This window comes from Fusarium sambucinum, chromosome III, assembly GCF_050947815.1.
Source record: "Fusarium sambucinum isolate potato_lamoka chromosome III, whole genome shotgun sequence".
NCBI lineage: Eukaryota > Fungi > Ascomycota > Sordariomycetes > Hypocreales > Nectriaceae > Fusarium > Fusarium sambucinum.
The window spans coordinates 7,693,110-7,711,906 of NC_139292.1; the positions used below are offsets into that span (position 1 = coordinate 7,693,110).

Below are 18,797 nucleotides of genomic sequence, written 5' to 3' on the forward strand. Positions count from 1 at the left end.
ACTTACCTCCCCCCAGATTATCCACACACATGTCCGCGCATGTTTTCAAACAAGATTTCAACAAAGAAAGAAAGCAATTGTATATTAACCAACGTTAAAAAGAGATAGAATATCCTTTGACCTATTAGTAGCTGCAACATCTAAAGCCGTCTGATGTGTGTTATTCTCCGCGAAAGCGTCCAGCCCCTTTCCCATCAAGAACTGAAACCTTTGCTTTTTCGCTGTTCCATCCGCTGCCACGACATGTAACAAGGACTGCCCCTCATTATTGACAACGGTCCAATCTACACCAAATTCGTCCAATAGTGCCCAAAGGTTAGGCTCTTGTTCCACTTTGACCTTGACTCGAAGAGCCCGACCATAGACTATCCGAGCACGAAGATCCTTGACTGTCTTGCACGGTTCTTTATGTGCAGGGATAACTTCTATACCACTACCGCCAAAGTATGAAAATACCGGAGTCTCGCCCGCTTCATTGCGGGCGTTAATGTCTGCACCCCTTGACAGACATAGGTTTACTATTCTCTCATTGGTATCATCCCAAACCAGGTTGTTGTTGTCATCCACGCTCACAGTCCAATCTTGTTTTAAAAGAAGATGAAGAGGAGTGTTTCCTTCCGCATCTTTAGCGCAAACATCTGCACCTTGAGACACGAATAGTTCGATTGTTTCCTCGGAATCCCGTCGTATTCTCAAAAACCCTGGTTGTAGACCGCAGGATTCCCATCGTATTCTCCAAAATGATTGTAGGGGGCAGGGATCCCGTCGTCGCATCGCGTAATGAAGTGGAGTTTTGCCGTGTATATCAACTTGGCACAAAAGCTCTGGAGCGAGAGTGACCAAGCGCTTAAGGAAATCTTGAAAGCCTTCGAGTTCATCGATCTTATTAGCACTTTTCCGGGACAGATGTAAGATATTTCTGCCATGCTTGTCTTGCCCGTGTACGTTGCAGCCTCTTTCAAGAAGAATCTGTGCTGACTTCAGATCGCCCATTTCGTAAGCAGCTTGAATTATTGTAACACCAGCTGCGTCCTTAAGATTGACATCCAGTAGGGGATGCTGAAGAATAGCATCGATATAGTGGTTTCTCATGCTGATCGGACCAGGTTCCGAATGCCACCTTTGAAGAATTCGGTGAGCTATGGTTGTTTCATGATAGCGACTGTTTGGATCTGCCCCGTGCTCAAAAAGAAGTTTTATCATATCTTCACAAACAACATCGTAAGCGTCGTAGCCCATACTCGTGATCAAAAGATCTAGAGGATATAGTTGGGTTTCGTCCTTGAAATCGTCCACATAATGCCTGGAGCTTTGTCCGCCTGGTGGCTTGCCGGATTGTATCTCCTGATCCATCTTTCGAGCATTTGGATCTGCGCCATGGGCTAAGATTATTTCCACCATATCCACGTCTTTAGCGAAGATAGCAGCAGGTAGCGCGGCCAGACCGACGTCTGCTCCGTGGCGAAGAAGTAGTTTGAAGACGGGCTCGTGACCTGCAGCACGCGCAAAGCAGGACTTGCCTTTGTCGTCAATACTTGAAGGGTCCGCACCTTCTCGCAGAAGGATTTCAGCGGCTTCGCACCTCCACAAGGGGTTTTCCATCTCGTCAAGCGTCGTATTTAAAGGCGTGAGCCCCCCACAATCTCGAACCTCCAGATTGATAGCTTGTTCGAGTATGGAGGGAAGAGCCTGCGAAATCCGCCACCAGTCCTTATCAACAGTTTCGACGATGGCATGAAGAGGAGTTTTCATGCTTCTTATTGGATAGCCGTCCAGTCTCGCCCCTTTCGTGACCAGAACCTTGATGACAGGCAAGTTCGGCTGTTCTGACTGACAAGCAGCTACCAAAAGAGATACCATATCACCGCATGATGTCCCCAGGGCTCCATCTTCAGTGGAATGACTGAGTCTATCAAGGTGCGAAACGAGATCTGGTGTAAGCAAGGTATCGAGAAGTCCTGCATAGCCAGAACGAACAAGCTCGAGCAACACTTCATATAAATCTTTGATCTCAGGCTTGGACGAGTAGCCATTGAGATATGAAGGTATGGCGTGGTATAGTCTTTGGTCAATCATGAATCGTATTTGGTCATAAAACTTGCTTCCTGCCTTGCTGTGTTTTGCGACGCTTTCAACGCTAGTGACACTTGCCAGGATTGATTCCCTTCGTTCTAAGCATGGTTTCACTTCCACCTTGCACGACAATGGTTCTTCCATTCCCAATGACTTCCTGACTCGCAAAAGAGATTCGACTGTATAATCGTGTTGTCGGTCTGCGGCTTCAACAATGGCTCGGTCAATCTCTCGCCAGCTCGCTGCAGTCGTGTTGTTGATTAGAAAGTCGAGGATCTCGTCGATCCGATCGATTTGGCGAGTGTGGTTGCGACTACTTTTCTTGGGTGGGCCTATACCACTGAGACGCACAGCATCAAATGGAGAAGGTTCCCTGTCCTTCCATTTTTGAGACTCCCGTTCAAACTCAACGCAGCCCTGCAGAGCCGATCCCTCATATGTACCCAAGTCGACAACCACGCCGGCTTGGACAAGAATCTCCACTGATTGATAGTGACCTGAGGTACAAGCGTAGTACAGCGGATTTCGGCCACTCTTGTCTTTCGCGTTGACGGCTTCGAATAACCTGTCCGTGCTTGTCCTTGCCCTGAACCAATCGAGAAGAAGACCCATAGTGTCAGTCTGTCGCCACCGAGCAGTGAGATGAAAGACGTTCAGATCTTCGTGGGTGGCCAAGATAGCATCAGCTCCAGCTTCAAGGATCAGTCTTGTGAGATACGTAGAAGAAGTCGAGGCGAGATGAAGCGGTAAAACCCCGTCGTCATCTGCCTGATTGATGTCCTTGTGTCCTTGCTGTACCATATAGTCGAACACGACCTTCGCGTTTTTGAACTCGGATTGTCCTTTGGCGTTAAGCAGGTGCTCACACAAGATATGTAAAGGAAGCCTTCCCTTGTTGTTCGGACGCCGTACATCTACACCGAAATCTTTGATCTTGTCAAACAGGTTCGGCCCTTTCGATGAAACAAAGCGAGTAGCTGCCGCATGCCAGATTGTATTGCCTTCATTGTCAGTTTGTTCTGGATCAACACCATGCTGAACGAGGAGATTCAAAATCGCTTCACCGCCTTCATGTGATACCGCAGCATGGAGTAGTGTTCGCCCTCGGCTATCAGTAACACCGAAACGTGCTCCAGCTTTGAACATCACCGCTATTAGTCTGTCCACAGCCTCCGGCTTCAAGCCCAAAAGATCTCCACTGGAAACGACAAGAAAAAGAAACGTATTACCGCCATCGTCCGTTGCGTTAATATCGATGTCTGTTAGCTCCAGCAGAAGCTCTAAATCGGATATTTGGGGTCTGCTGGGCCAATCCCTAATACCTAACTTGTGTATCGGTGTTTGTCCTTTAATGTTGCGGAGATTTATATCCGCACCGCCCTGAATCAAACGTTCCAATAAAAGTCTTCCATCAGGGGTGTCTAGCTCCCCCTTGCTTGCCATATAATGTAAGATGCTATCGCCATTGTTGTCTGTGATATTGGGGTCGGCACCCCAGTTAAGAAGTTTAATGGCCATTCCAGGTGCAGGCCTTTTATATCTCGTGTCAGTAGAAGCGTCGCTATAGCAAAAGCCGAGTAGAACGGTTTTCCCTTCACGATTCCTCGTGTTAATATCTGTCTTGGTCAGGAGCACCTCTAACACATCAATATTTATTGCGACGTGAAGTGGCGCTGATCCATGCTCGTCCATAGCGAGGGGATCTGCCCCAGCATCAAGAAGAATTTTGGCGATAAGACGAGTCCTGGTCAGGTGCAGCGGTGTTAATTTGCTGTCATCGACTTGATTCACTGTTGCACGGTCAGCATTCCTTTCCCTAAGAACGATTGTTTAGAAACAACACTCACCATCAACACCAGCGGCGAGAACCAGTTCAAAACACTGTTTAGTACCTTCGTCCGGACCTTCATAGGATCTGAGATGATGCCACGGAGGCACAGTTAAGACGTGCAACATGTTACGTCCCTTGTCGTGAAGGACATGCGGATCTGCACCAGCTTCCAAGAGTATTGATATAGCTTTCGGGTCCATACGTGCACAGGCCTTGAACAGCGGTGTCTCGCCGTTGGTACAGCCATTGATGTCCGTAAGCCCGAGATCGAGGATCAAACGCGTGACCTCCGCCTTATGGAAGTTTTTAATGGCCCAACCTAAAGCTCTTTGGGCTACTTCTTCAGACTTGATGTATGGCAGGAAGAACGTGACTATTTGCACATCGCCCTCGGTGATAGCTTTTTCGATTGGAGGGCATGGAACGTGTTTAGGAGGCCTGCAACATACGCTCAAACCAGGCGTTCGAGGTCTATCGAAGGGCTCCATGTTCTTCCCTTGAACCTTCCAAGGATCGGCACCGACTTCTAGGAGGTAGTTAACTATGACAGGATTTGCGCGTATCTGTGGGTGCGTTCCCCCAAGTGCCAAATGGAGTGGTGTCTCGCCTCGTCTATTGTAGTGATTCATATCGGCTCCTTTGATGATGAGTAGACGAACGATGTCCATGTTCCCTTTTCTTATGGCCATGTGTAATGGGGACTCGATTTCTGGAGCTCCAGGGTACTTCGCTGTACCCCCGTCGTCGTGAATTAGGAGATGCTCGACAAAACTTGTTAAATCAAAATGAATGGCAAATATCAGCGATTCTGCTTCTGGTGTGATGTCATGGCATCGTGTCAATCCTTCCAAATCTTTTTTGTCGTAGTCTTTAACTAGATTGCCCAACACAACGAGCCTTTTGGCATATTTTGATGTCACCAGCAGTGAGAAAACGCTGTTGTTTGCTTCAACCTGCAGAAATCCCTGGGAAGAGGACTTATTGGTATGAACGTACCAATTATTCATGGCGTACATCAAGAACGGTGGTAATTTGTGTTTTTCCTCACTTAGACGCATGTAGCCATTCCACTCTTAATAAAGCTTCAACGCGTCTAGACATCCTTTTTGGAGATATGACAGGCATATAAGTGCGAGCAGGTTATGCATAGGACCTGGCTCAAACACTGGAATGACTCTGTCAGACGATGATCGAGTCAGTCCAAAGAGATACTCCGTCAGAGAATGATGGACAACTCGTACAGTCTCGTCTGGAAGAATTTCCAGCAGAGGTCCGCAAGACGTCCGTATGAGGCTTTTCAAGATCGCAGTATCTCCGCCCATCTGTGGTTTGGTTACTTTGATACAGTCGGCTATCTCGAGAAGACGTAGAGGCCTCGTGGCGTGCGTGACAAGCTGCAAGACAAAAAGACAGAGTCCCTCAGGCAGATCTGTGCGTCCCATGTGATCTCGAAGGAGATTTCTGTACATTAAAGATAGATCGATAGGCGCATCGCCGAGAGCTTTTTTCACGGTCTCCACCGTCATGGCTTCCAGTCCAGATATAGCGTCCATGGCGAACTTGGCGTAGAGAAACAGGCCATCAGCCTTGCTCAGTAATTCTTGTATAACAGTATCGCGAATTTCCAAGGGCATGGCCATTTGATCCAGTCGATGATGGATGTACTTGAAAATGTCCGGGTCGACTTTGTCTTTGCCAAGACGAATGTCCAGAAGCCTTAGATTTCTCACTACCTTCTCAATTGTCGCGATGGGGCGGCTTGTAATAATGAGCTTTACTCGGTCAGTATGTATATTGCCCAGCTGATCAAGTACTTGAAGGAATTGCTCTATGAACTGGTGGTCCATCTCATCAAGAGCATCTACTACGCAATACGCCTTGGGTATACCTCTCAAAGCAAGCCGGAGAAGATGCCATAGCTCAGCCATTGAGAGATCGTCCACTGAGCCTATGTTGATGTCTCCAGATGTCAAGTTCTTCAAGGCAAGCTGTAGCGGCGGGCTAACAGGCAAGATTTGAGCAATCCAGTCACGAAGGGCCGCCTCGGGACGATGGTTGGACTGTATGGTATAACGGGAGAAGAAGTACAACACAGGGCACTCTTCTAAAGTCAAATGATGGATAAGCTTCGCTGCGAGAACAGATTTGCCTGTGCCAGGCGCTCCTCGAATCCAGAGAATTCCCTGATCGTTGCCATGGTGCCACTGTTCGAAGATGGAAGATTCAATAAGCCACTGGCTGGTGCCATCGAGATGAGAGGTAGCGTGCTTCTTGAGTTCGCTTCCATCGCCTGCATATGTGGTAGGGTTAAGCCATTTGAGGAGTCGCTTCAGGGTAGTTTCGTCCTGGGGGAGGACGTTAGCCTCGTTGTAGTCGGCGATGTGTAGTTTGTCAACTACAACAACGTCATCGAGAGGCGCATCTAGTTCGTTGAGTAGCATATTTGGGGGTTTCGGTGTTGATGATACCAGAATTTGATGGGGGGCTTCTCGAAGTCTACTCGATGCAGTGAGAACGGTTTATCACGAAACATAGGGCTCAAAGAGCAACCTTATTCTCACAAAATACAAAAGCACTGTGAGACCTGCTGATGACACCAGAATAATGTCGAGACATGGTCACATATTTCAACGCTACTGCGCCGCAAAGAACTGGGGGCCTAATTAGGCAATAGCCGATGTCCCGCGTAAGCAGAAGGCTTGGCTATCCACCTCAAGATACCTACCCACAGATTATATCTCATAGAATTGCGATAATAATGAATAGAATATATCAAGATGATGATTGAAACAGTAAAAGTGAGGTTCTACTAACTGGCAAAAATGAAATGACTCGAGAAAACATACAGTAGTATGGGCAATATCAGCAAAAGTAAGCCACAGCCTGATTTCCGATGACACAGCCACGATCCACTGTTCCTCCACTTACCATTGGTTAATACGGTCATCGTGAGACAAGGCAGATTAAGTAGATTGTGCCTCATGCCTCGCCCCTAGCCTGATCTTCCTATATACATATCGGATAGTCCATTTCTTATTCTCACTAAGACACTCAGCCTTCCCTTTATCACGATTACGACCGTTACCGTTCTATTCATCCTCATCAGTAGTTGTTTTAATTTGCTAGTCTTGTTCGAAATAACAGACTGCCAAAACATCACGACATCATGCGCGGCTCACGGAAAAGAAATAATGCAAATTCAACAACTCCCAAAGCAAAACAACGACGGCGCACCAAACTAAGTACCACTCAGTTCAAATTCCAGAAATGGAAGCCAGGTGGATCTGCTTCGTATCCAGACGAAGACGCCCCCCCGTTCAATCTCGAATCAGTGTCCCTAGCCTTATCTCAAGGTTGGGATCCCAATACATCGTGGACGGAAGATGAACTTGTCCTTCCACCCCCCAATTATGGCTGCGTGGCACCCATGTGTACTGACCCCTGGTCACATTTCAATACACCAATTCACCGTGCTCTCTTTGAGAAACAGTTTGACGTGGCTCAAATATTGCTAGATCACGGTGCAAATATTGACCAGCTTAACGCTTCTGGCCGTACCGTACTCCATGAAGCTATTGACCAAGGGATTCACACGCTTACTCAGGGGTGGACCGATAGAGTCCCATGGATCATCGAACGCGGTGCCAGCCTGGACATGAAGACCGAGGACAGGACCGTTGTTGTTGCTAAACAATCGTATAGTGGCGAATCATATCAACATCACACATGTGGCGGCATCTCCCTATTAAGGATGGCCACCATTCAAAGGGACGTGGCCAAGGTGCAACATCTTGTTGCGGCTGGTGCCAATGTTAATCTACCACTTGACGAAGACGGATATTGGTTCCCTCTTGATGTTGCGTTTCTAAGTCGCCGATTCGATATGGTCGAGATTCTCGAGAACGCTGGCGCATCCTTTTCGACAGAAATGGAGAACAGCACAGTCGGCGCCAACGACACCGCAAAACCCGAGACAAACAGTTCGTACCTTGAAGAAGCCAAGATCTTACTTTCCTTCTGTCTGTCCATCAAGGTTTTGCCTTTACCTTCAACCGAACAAAGCGACAGCATCACTCTTTCTAGTTGCCGATCTGTTTATCGCTCGATCGTGGAGACAGATGAATTTAGGACAGCCTGGAGACAGAAAGGTAGCTCCGAGGGCCCTTCACGTTATCAGGCTTCTTTGTCAATATTCTTTTGGATTCTCTCAGAAAAAGCGCGGGCAAGAAACCCTTTAGAAATCCCAAAGTCTTATTGCGTGCGTTGCAACGATGTCGTTACCAGACTGAGCTTGTCAACATCTTCTGATCTTCGACATGCACCTAGCTTGCAGGAATTGGAGAGAATTGCTCACGATGGCTGTCCATTTTGTAGCCTACTACTCGATGCGCTCGACGCGAGCATTCCTACTGAGGGTCATGATGGAAACACACCTTCAGGTACTGATTCTGAAGACAATTCCATCATGTTACGCGTCTACAAAACATATAACGAATCGCGCCTGCAGGTACGGCAAGGCGATAGGGTGTCTAACCTAAAGATCAGTCTCCTTGAAGGTGAGATGCTAAAATAAATAAATGTTTGTATTCAAGCTAACAACGTCAGAGGATTTTCTCAACTACTCTCCCGGCAACAGCGAGGATCACGTTGATGGGACCGGATCCCTCGGAGCGCTGTCATTGAGTAAAACCTGGCTGAAGCGTTGCAGAGAGTCACATATTGAGTGTCGCCGATTGCACGATTTGACAGACCCTATTCTACCAACCCGCGTTCTAGATGTGACCGGCGGCACATTACATGATCCAAAGATCAAAATCATCGAAACGAGCAGAATAAAAAGAGGAACATACTGCGCCCTGTCTTACTGCTGGGGGAAGTCACGTTGCATCACAACAAGAAAGGCCAACTTGGCCAACCATAAACATGACATTCCTCTATCGACGCTTCCCAAGACTATCAGAGACGCAGTTCTGGCAACCCGAGGCCTCGAAATAGACTACCTGTGGGTGGACAGCCTATGCATTGTGCAGGACGACACTTATGACTGGGCATTCGAGGCAGCAAGGATGGGCGATGTTTACGCAAATGCCACGCTGACAATATCCACCTTGTCCGCTACCGACTGTGACGACGGACTTTTCACGCCGCATTCTCTCAGACAGCAATATGTTCTGCCACTTCCTATACCCCCTACGGAAGGGCTTGCTCCGAACGCACGATGGTTGGTGCCCGCAGTACACCCACCTGTAAAGGAAACCCGCTATGGAGTGCTGGATCTACCCCTTCGAGGGCCTATTCACTCCAGAGGCTGGACTTTCCAGGAGCAGATGCTCAGCACTCGAGTCCTGTGGTTTAATCATGGCCACGTTCAATGGGAATGCTTGTCAAAGTTCGCTGTAGATTCGTCCCCGGATTCTATGGGCCACTATGAACGTCCTGGAAGAGACTCTGATGAGCCACATCGCTCTCGTCGAATGAAAGAGCATCTACAGAGACCCTTCAAAGTCAACGCCACTCTTTCTCAATCTGAACAGCAAGACCATGCGACTGGAAGAGGAGCTTCCTGGGCAGAGGAAGACCGACTCGCTGCTTATGCGGAATGGGAGACTCTAGTGGCCGAGTACACGACAAGAAATCTCACGAAGGAGTCGGACCGGATTCCTGCAATTCTTGGTTTAGCAAATGTAATGGGGCCGATGTTTCAATGTAATTTTCTTATGGGCATTTGGAAGGGTGAACACTTCCTACGCAGTCTCCTATGGCGGGTTCAAACTGTGTCAACACACACTTCCCTGCAGTCCAGCAACTCATATCCATCTTGGACATGGGCATCAAAGCCCGGGTGCGCAATCGAATATTCTATGGCTAACAAAGGTGGAGGCCGCGCAAGTTCGTGGCCTACTTCCCTTGTTGCAATAGATGATACCCACGTATGGAACGGCATAAAAGGTTCCATCACTCTCAAGGGCCCCCTGGGTAAGATCACGCCGGATCAAAAGGCACGTCTCACTGAAAGTTTCGGCTTTTATACCATAAACCAGATATCTATGGACCGTGACCCAAAGGACGATCTACCACCAGAACTTCATGTCTGGTTTATTGATGTTGTGAAGTTTGAGCACGGTGATGAACAAGTGGGATATGGGTATCCAGCGTGGCCTGAAGGTCAGCCCAGTTCTGTCGTCAAGTTGCTTCTCGAAGCTGTTGACTCTGAGGAACCCCCGCGGGTATTTAGGAGAATTGGGATTGCTCATATCGAATCGGAAGAGCAGGATGTTGTGGTGCGCGAGATTAAAGTCGTCTGAGGAGATGCCGTTGATATTACCATCGGCCACGCACCGAACACCCTAGGTGGCTCGCCGCTCTGCAATATCTATCCACAGTACAACATAGATAGTTGAAATATCTATAGCTTTTAAATAACAATATTAGTTCTCGAACTTTCCTCCTTATAGGTAATATATTTAGAGGCTACAAATGAAGCTTCTGTTGTGCTGAAGACAGCAGCAACTTCTTCCTCTTGCAGCCTCGATCAACTAGCAAGCCAACCACTTACTAAAGAGATCTACTCATCACCTAAGTTGAAAACCAAAGCCTCGGTACGAGAAATCAAGTCAGTGACCTTTAAACTCTGCTCCTGTCTTCGTGAGAGATTCGTGATGTTGTCATTTTCAACTGGTCGAACCAGTCGTTATACGCGATCGTCAGTATGTCTTGCTCTGCATCCTCGCACCGCTTGATCACAACCTCAATAGCATTAGAATGTAAGCTATCTAGGTAGACACAGGGCCCAATGGCTTCTAGTTTAATGACAGTAGATACAATGCCGGTTACTATCTCATCAAACCAGAAGCTACCGGGCTCTAAGAGCAACTTTATTCTCACACAATATATATGAACTTCCTTGCAAGCCGGCTTTGCCTAAATAGGTAATATCTTTCGTTTAATTATTTTGCATAGACCTAAAACTTTAGAGATAAAAGTTAAGACAGAAGCGAATCTTATATACTTTGTGAATCTACATAACAGACATTCAAGTACCACGTATTTTTAATCTGTCACTCACTTAAAATGCCATATTTACTGCGGTTTAACAATACCAACGAGAGCGCAATTAATACTTAATTGAACGTAATAGAAAATGTAATAGCAATTCGCCCGGATCTAGTAGCTATCGAGGTCTCGGCGACTTCCCTGTGCCCATTGAATATGTGTTAGTTACAAGTCCCAGCATGATAATGTCAACGGCCACAATCAATCCTCCGGGCTCCAATTCAGCGTACTGACTAGACTACCCTCTGTTCCCAGCTGCTCCAGAAGGCCGATATATTCATCATGCTCGCAATCCTCGTCTGTGCTGACCCACGATTGAGATGACTCTCTAGCTAGATCTTGGTGAAGTTGACAAAGTATCAGTTGCCAGTTACTGGCATCCTCCTTCACTGCGCACAGATCGCATCTTAAAAATCTAAAGAATACACCGACGTTCCAATTCGAGAGACTTTCTGCCAACTGTGGGTATACATTTGCCAAAGTCTTTGCCAATATCCAATTTGTAGCCTTTAATGCTTGTTCGAAGCTGACAAAAACTCTTTGCTTGGGATACCGCGAAACGTGATATTCTGACTTCCAGTAGAAGTTAACCACGGCCTGAGCCTCAGACTCGCTAAGCCTCGATTTTATGTTGCCTCTTATTGTCTGCTCAGAGATTTTAAAGATGGAGTCGTTGTATGTAACTCGATCAGATTCGGAAAGAGTTAGATTCTGGACAATTTTGGACAAATGCTCTCCCATCGCATAGTTTGTGCTTCGATACGACCAACGCAAGCCATTCATTAGCAGGTCTTGAAGCTCATCAAGGCCGAACCCTATTTCTTGCGCATGCGATATGACGTTCTCACGGTCAAGTATGCCCAGAAGCGGCTGAGGTGGTTTGCGAAGATCATCAACGACCGTGGGGGGCCCTATATTCTCAGTCTGGCAATCAAGTATGCTCTTTCCAGTGACAGTCCTGGCTCTTAAGAGATCGATCTCTGTCAAGCCGAACTCTTGGCTGACCATATCCAGCCTTTCTTTAGTAAGATTACCCCAATATGCCTCGGAGAAGATATGGAGTAGGGGAGAAGAGCTCCTCCTATACCCATCGACAAGAATGGCATGGATATCTGCATAAATACCTCTCTCCTTGAGAAGTTCCGAACATCCGCACGGCTTGTCAGGATATTTAGCGATAGCCGGCCAGACCGTAATACCATCACGTATATATTCCTCTATAGCATCAAGAACAGAGAAATGAACAAAATTTTCTAGGACCTCTGTAATGCAGTTTCTAGAACATTCAAGATGACCTTCTGCTACCAAGAACCGAAACCATTTTCCATCTAGTCGATGTTGAAAAGGATCGTAATTGTCAATGCTGTCAGTAATTACTGCAGCGTGGCAGAGCAAGTCGTGGTTTCCAATAGTATTGGCATAGAGGATAGTGTCGAATTGCGGACCGTGACGCCCCAAGCCGTAACGTTTCAACTTAATTTCATAAGAGCTCATCAACTCTTTAGCAATAGAAGATCGCCACTTCTCATCCACCCAAGGCATTTTGTGGGCAAGAAGGCTGCCATCCACCATACCCACGAGGAGCGGGTAGGATTTCGATTCCGGGGTCAAGAATCGAATATGATCCGGCCAGTACTTCTCGGCGTACTGAAGGAAGGGCAAATGAGACACAAATGGGTATTCCACGTCTACCACAGCCTGGGTAATGGAGAATCGCGACGAATGATTCATCTCTCTCAGTTGGATAGCACGGTCCACTAGCTTGCCAGCTCTCGCCCCAACGCCGCTTGTGGCGACTTCCTTCATGGCTTGTTGGGCAATTGCTGTAATGGGGAAACTTATTGCTGGTGGCTGGCACGGATCACTAGACCTTTCGTCCTTGGTACGCTGTGGTGCCGTGGAAGGACTTTTGAGATTCAGGTAGGTCAGACAAACTTGACCGACATGATGATCTGACTCTTGGTAGTCGACATGAAAGTCTTTCCAGGGTCCAGAATCCGTCTGGGACAAGTAGTTACAAATTGAATGGTGGCTGAAACAAACAGTGTCGTCTTCCTCCTCGATACGCACAAGATTCTCACACCATTGAGTAAGTCTTTCGATGCCATTGATCCGAGATTGGGGGTCAATAACTTTGGATCCGACTTTGATTGACAGTGCTTCCCTGAGTTGGCCGACTTTCAATGGTTCTCGCACAACTGCTGTCCAACGAAAGATACTTTGGGCAATCTCTGCATTATTGTGGAGGAATATTCGTTCAAGTGCTCGGTCAAGGGTAACGTTAAGCTCAGACGGTAAATTTTCGAGGGCTTGTGCAATATCTGCATCGCTTTTTCGGCTGCAAATGTCCTCAATAGAAAGAAACACCCACAGGAACCTGTAATGTGTATGATAAGCAAAGGATACAAGTAAAAAAAGAAGAGAGTAAAGCCATACATTCCCTGTTCTTTTATTGAAATGGACCGGAGAATCTCTTCAGCAAGATTCATGTCACCGAGGACCAGTTCGCCCTTCGAGATTTTGGCTCGGAGTATATCTTCAGCGTATGTCAAGATGTCTTGACTGGTCTTGGTCGATCCTGTCACGACATGTAAAGGAGAAGTAAACCATTTTCTGATGTCGTGATTGAGCGTCTCCCTGCAGGACAGTAGTAATTCGACTTTCCCAGATGTGTCTTTGTGTGCGACAAGATCTGATAAGAACTCGAATAGCCCCCGTCGCTCCTCTGCATTGCACTCGTCGATGCCGTCCAGGACTATGAACCACTTTTCAACCAGTCCTATCGAACGTTGAAATAGTTTCTTCAATGATTCACGTGAATAGCATTGGTCTCTTGCCAACTCTAATTCACTGTATATATTCTCCTTCTCAATAATCTTGGTCAAGGAGGGGCTTGAGACGAGTTGAGAGACTAGTGACCGGAGGATAGTATCACACTCAAGACTTGCAGAGTCATCAAAGCGGGAGAAGAAGAAAGACACGACTTCTGATTCACTTTGTTCGTCGTTGATAAATTCGATGACGCGAGATCTGAGGAGTTAGTACGATTGGTGTGATGACAGTGCCCAGAACTCACGATAGGATGGTTTTTCCAGATCCAACTAAGATGCATGTCAGTTAACTTACTTCATGGGCAGTGACACTAAACTCACTCTTGCCTGTAATATGCAAAACAGGTGCCTCCTTCAGACGATACCAGTCTTTAAACTCTTGTGTCTCAAAAATCCAAAACGCAGTCTGTAAATGACGTTGGTTCCGAGCACTATTCAGATTTGTGATGTATCGATTATAATTGCTGAATCCATCAAGGACTTGTCGTTGTTTTTGACCTGCAACATATCATTAGCCACCAAGATTGAGAGACCTGGTGGTCTGAGCCGCGATCATAACATACCACTGGATGCTTTCCTGAAGTCTTTTCTGACTTTACTCAACTGCTTCCAGTTTTTAGACAGGCTCGAAACTACCAGGCTTCGATTTTCAGACGCCTCTTCTCGTTCCTTCTTTTGCATCTTCTGCTCATGACGGTCTGTCTTTGCTTTCACAAGTTCAATGTCACGTTGGACATCTTCTGCTTTCGCTTTGACGGCATCAATGTACGGCCGCATCTCTGATTGGAAAGAGCTTGTTAAAGCTTTCGCAATTTGAGTCATCTCTGTATAGGTCAGCCTCGAAATTGCACAACACTCTTGACGACACATACTTGGTCGATGTGCCAAAGCAACAATTTTCTCGCAACAAGTGATGATAGCGGTATTGAATCGGCATATCGAGTCCCGCAATTCAGTAGAAGTTTGGAACAGTGTTTGGTATTCGGAGAATCTGGAATAGAGACTACTAAAGCCATGCAGAAGCTCCACGAAGGATTCAAAATATGAGAGGAAATTACTAAGTATCTATTCAACAATCCATTAGCATCTATCCAATTCGTTAGATATGTAATCCGTTACCAGAAAGGTCAATCTGACCGAGCCCCAAATCAAAGCTGCCAGCTCTGGATTTGAAGACACGAAAGCATCTATTGCTGGAAAGAATTGCTGAATTGTTTGAAGAAACGACGACAACCTCGTCGCGACGCTCTTGCCTCTCCGCGTTGGATCAGAACGGTCAAGCTCAGCTGTGAAGACGATGACGCCTTGAATATCATGCGGGGTTGCTTTCAGGCTCTGCAGCCTGACTCTCTCATCATCCCGTAGACAGGCCTGGAACTGAGCAACTGCAGTTTCAAGCTCTACCACAGCATCTGTCTTGGACCTTCCAGTAACTCTATTGAGGATAGAGTGCGGAACAAGGGATTGAGATTGCTCCATGACTGATTCAAAGCCATTAGAGTGCCTAACAATCTGTGTACGTGTATTGCTGACACGGCTGAGTGATTACTGCCAGGTTGTAAATTGTCATCAGACATCGACCCGCATCATGTGAGCACGTGACCAAAAATTATTCTTGAAGCTGAAACAGAATTGTGATTATATCAACCAACTTCTGTATATGTGTAGAGTTGTTAATAGATGAAGTTCAATACTGTCTTGTGTAGTGGGTAGATACTTAGATTATAACCATATCATTGCATTTCTCTTTCAAGATATACATCATTCCGATTACTTGGGGCTTCTTGTTTATGCAGTAGTGAATGTGATCATTCGATGTCTGTAGTCCGTCAGATCGTTCAGTCGCTGTATGGTCTGGCGACTAATGAATTATGTATATAGGCTATGAGAACAGTAACCCTAATACATACGACCAAAGGTAGTGGAAAATACGGGATCCCGTCCGCTCTCCCATAGTCAAGCCACTAACCGGCGGATTAGTAGTTGGGTCGGTGACGACCAGCGAATCCCCGCTGTTGTATGTTTTTTGGCCTCTATCATGAGTTTACTCAATCAGGCACCTATATTTTTGATCTCCCGATTTCAATCCTATGACAGTTATCTCATGATGATGCTTTTGGATATATTGCATGAAAGAGATGCAATGCTCTCTTGCCTCACTACTGTACTATCAGTATTGAAATATATACATATAAAGCTTAGTCTTTAATGGGAAAAGTACAGTTATGTCAGCGGAACTTCGGCAGGAAAACTTATTGACCGACCGATTACTCGGCCCCACCGGAACTTTAACTTGCCGATAATCCTAGACTTTCGCTCTTGAGACTGAGTTAAGGGCGTATCTGAACTGCCATCTCCACACACGAATCTGATCTGTCAAGATATCCTAGGAAGGGATCGACAAACACAATTATCTCACTATTCACGATGCCCCAGCAAGTATTGCTCCTGTTCCAGGACACTCGTGTAATATCTTTCCGTGTATAAATAACTCATGAAATCAATGTCAATTAATAACTTATATCTTACATCAAAGCCAACATGGCAACCCTCACTTTCCTCCTACCACTAGCTTTGTTGGCTCTGGCCGTCACCTACAAGGCGGCCATAACTATATACGATGTCTTCTTTTCTCCTCTCAAGAACATCCCAGGTCCTATAGTTGCACGCTTCACTGATCTATGGTACGTCAACCGAGTTCGCAAAGGCCATTTCGAACACGACAACATCTCACTTCATCGCCGATACGGTCCTATCGTCCGTTATGGTCCCAACAGATACAGCTTCGATCACCCTGAGGCCGCTCAAATTATCTACGGAGTTGGAAAGTCGGACAAGTTTGCCAAATCTTCCTTCTACAGAGCTTTCGGCACACCGATACGTGATCAGCCAAACATTTTTTCCCACCAGAATATCAAAGAGCACTCTCAGATGCGTCGGCTCTATCAGAACACGCACGCCATGTCGGCCCTCGTCTCGTACGAGGACTCTGTCGACGAGTGTTCAGATCTGTTTGATCAGCGACTCCGAGAGATGACTGGCGGTCCAGTGTCTGCAAATGTCCAACCACATGTTGACCTTGGTAGATGGCTCCAATGTTACGCCTTCGATGTCATCGGTATGATAACGTACTCGAAAAGATTGGGGTTCCTCGATCAGGGCGTTGACATAGCTGGGATCATGGAGTCTTTGGAAGAGTTTCTTGCTTATTCCAGCGTTATCGGTGTTTATTCTTGGATTCATCCTTTCCTGTTCCAGCTGCGCAACTTCCTAGCCGGAAACACCGGCACTGGAATCCAATACGTGATGAACTATACCGAGAAGCTCATGAAAGATCATCAGGCCAAGCCCAAGAATCTGGACCTAGAAGACGAAGATAATCAGCGCATGGACTTCTTATCCAAGTATGTTGCTCGGCATCGCAAAGACCCATCGACGTATAATGACTGGTATGTTCTGGGTGGATGTGTGTCTAACATGACGGCTGGATCAGATACAACTGCTATCAGCCTCTCGGCCATCATGTATTTTCTCATGACCAATCCCAAAGTTGCAGATAAACTTCGTGAAGAAGTAGCAGATCATCAATCACGAGCAGTACATCCCCGCCACTTCAGCTTCAAGGAGACGCAAGAGATGGAATATCTACAGGCTGTCATCAAGGAAGCTTTGAGGTTACATCCGGCTGTGGGTCAGCCATTGGAACGGGTTATCCCCGCAGGTGGTGCTACTATTGCTGGACAGTTTTTCCCAGAAGGAGTAAGTCATAGACAAATGCCTAATACATGTGACCAGCTGAGCTAACACTTGCGGTTAGGCAATTGTTGGGGTCAACTGCTGGGTAGAGCACCATAGCTCCGTCTTCGGCCCTGATCCAGAGGCATTCCGACCCGAGCGCTGGCTGGAAACCGATAAAGTTAGACTGGATACGATGAACCGACACTGGATGCCAGTAAGTACTATTTTACATGGATAGAATTCAAGTTGCTGATTATCTCTAGTTTGGCATGGGTGCAAGAACATGCATTGGGCGACACATCTCCATGTTGGAGATTTCCAAACTCATACCTCGCCTTATTCGCGATTTTGACTTTACGTTTCCTAACGGGGTTCAGAATTTCGAGACTAACAATCGATGGTTTGTTAAGCCTCGGGGTTTTAAAGTGCAAATTCAAGCTCGGAACTAGGTTGTTATTCGAGGGACCTGAGTTTTCTTTATGTAACTCTAGATCCTGTTACGCATTATCTAATGATCTCACAAGTGATACATTGTCTCAGCAAAGCTTTAAATAATAACTATCTGCTCGATTCTATCCTAAGTACCGCCATCACCACCTCCAGATCCCCCAGTTTCCAACATCCAACATGTTTCCGCCTCCTCTCCGATGTTCGTATCAAGCGCTTGCTTAGTTCTCACTGGCGTCAGCATCTTCAGAAGCAGCAGGAGCCGCAACGGTCTCAGATACAGTGGCCAACTCCTCTTCGTCCCCTGCTCCTGGGGCGGGCAAGCGCCAGTTGCAGGCAATCTCTCTCCAAGTAGTCTTCCAGCAGCTCGATTCACAGCCGTATGCGGATTCAGAATCTTGGGTAAGGCAGCGCTTGGTCGCCTGGTGGCTGAACTTGAAATGGGCACGTCTCCTGTCCCAGTCGACACAGAACTCGGTCATGCCAGGCACAGAAGTCTTTCGGCAGCCCTTGTCGGCGTTAACTTTGTAGCTACCAACGTCGGTGTAGAAGACGGCTTGGCGACTATCGCATGTGCCACCGCCACACTTGGTAAAGACTTCCATGCGGTCAGCGGCGGTGGTCAAGGCCAGAGAGGCGATGATGGCGGCGAGGTCGAAACGCATATTGATGTTGGAAGTTGAGGTTGAGTATCTGAAGCTGGGTGGATGAATTGAGATATTCGAGTAAAAGATGAGTGTTTAAAGATCTTGTTGGAGATGCTGATCAAAAGAGAATGCAAGAGCACATCTACGAGTCTTTATACTTTGGATGTCTCGACGGTC

At 46.8% G+C, this 18,797-nt stretch overlaps 6 protein-coding genes across 6 annotated transcripts; 2 read left to right on the plus strand and 4 right to left on the minus strand.

The window, feature by feature from the left end:
* Nucleotides 1-84: 84 nt before the first annotated feature.
* On the minus strand, nt 85-4,572 carry FSST1_012739 (uncharacterized protein; the record flags this gene model as incomplete). The annotated part of the gene is made up of 2 exons (XM_083235991.1): nt 85-3,863; nt 3,921-4,572. 2 exons carry the CDS (start codon nt 4,570-4,572, stop codon nt 85-87), a joined length of 4,431 nt encoding a protein of 1,476 aa, XP_083082435.1.
* Nucleotides 4,573-4,977: 405 nt separating this feature from the next.
* Nucleotides 4,978-6,345, minus strand: FSST1_012740 (uncharacterized protein; the record flags this gene model as incomplete). The annotated part of the gene is made up of 1 exon (XM_083235992.1): nt 4,978-6,345. The coding sequence occupies one exon, from the start codon at nt 6,343-6,345 to the stop codon at nt 4,978-4,980; it is 1,368 nt and encodes a 455-aa protein (XP_083082436.1).
* A 725-nt stretch (nt 6,346-7,070) lies between these two features.
* FSST1_012741 (uncharacterized protein) lies at nt 7,071-10,209 on the plus strand (the record flags this gene model as incomplete). The annotated part of the gene is made up of 2 exons (XM_083235993.1): nt 7,071-8,460; nt 8,510-10,209. The coding sequence occupies 2 exons, from the start codon at nt 7,071-7,073 to the stop codon at nt 10,207-10,209; spliced, it is 3,090 nt and encodes a 1,029-aa protein (XP_083082437.1).
* Nucleotides 10,210-11,158: 949 nt separating this feature from the next.
* Nucleotides 11,159-15,267, minus strand: FSST1_012742 (uncharacterized protein; the record flags this gene model as incomplete). The annotated part of the gene is made up of 7 exons (XM_083235994.1): nt 11,159-13,334; nt 13,394-13,987; nt 14,034-14,058; nt 14,110-14,286; nt 14,352-14,612; nt 14,661-14,853; nt 14,908-15,267. 7 exons carry the CDS (start codon nt 15,265-15,267, stop codon nt 11,159-11,161), a joined length of 3,786 nt encoding a protein of 1,261 aa, XP_083082438.1.
* Nucleotides 15,268-16,329: 1,062 nt separating this feature from the next.
* FSST1_012743 (cytochrome P450) lies at nt 16,330-17,975 on the plus strand (the record flags this gene model as incomplete). The annotated part of the gene is made up of 3 exons (XM_083235995.1): nt 16,330-17,547; nt 17,606-17,740; nt 17,790-17,975. 3 exons carry the CDS (start codon nt 16,330-16,332, stop codon nt 17,973-17,975), a joined length of 1,539 nt encoding a protein of 512 aa, XP_083082439.1.
* Nucleotides 17,976-18,194: 219 nt separating this feature from the next.
* FSST1_012744 (uncharacterized protein) lies at nt 18,195-18,638 on the minus strand (the record flags this gene model as incomplete). Its single annotated transcript, XM_083235996.1, has 1 exon — nt 18,195-18,638. One exon carries the CDS (start codon nt 18,636-18,638, stop codon nt 18,195-18,197), a length of 444 nt encoding a protein of 147 aa, XP_083082440.1.
* Between the last annotated feature and the right edge of the window lie 159 nt (nt 18,639-18,797).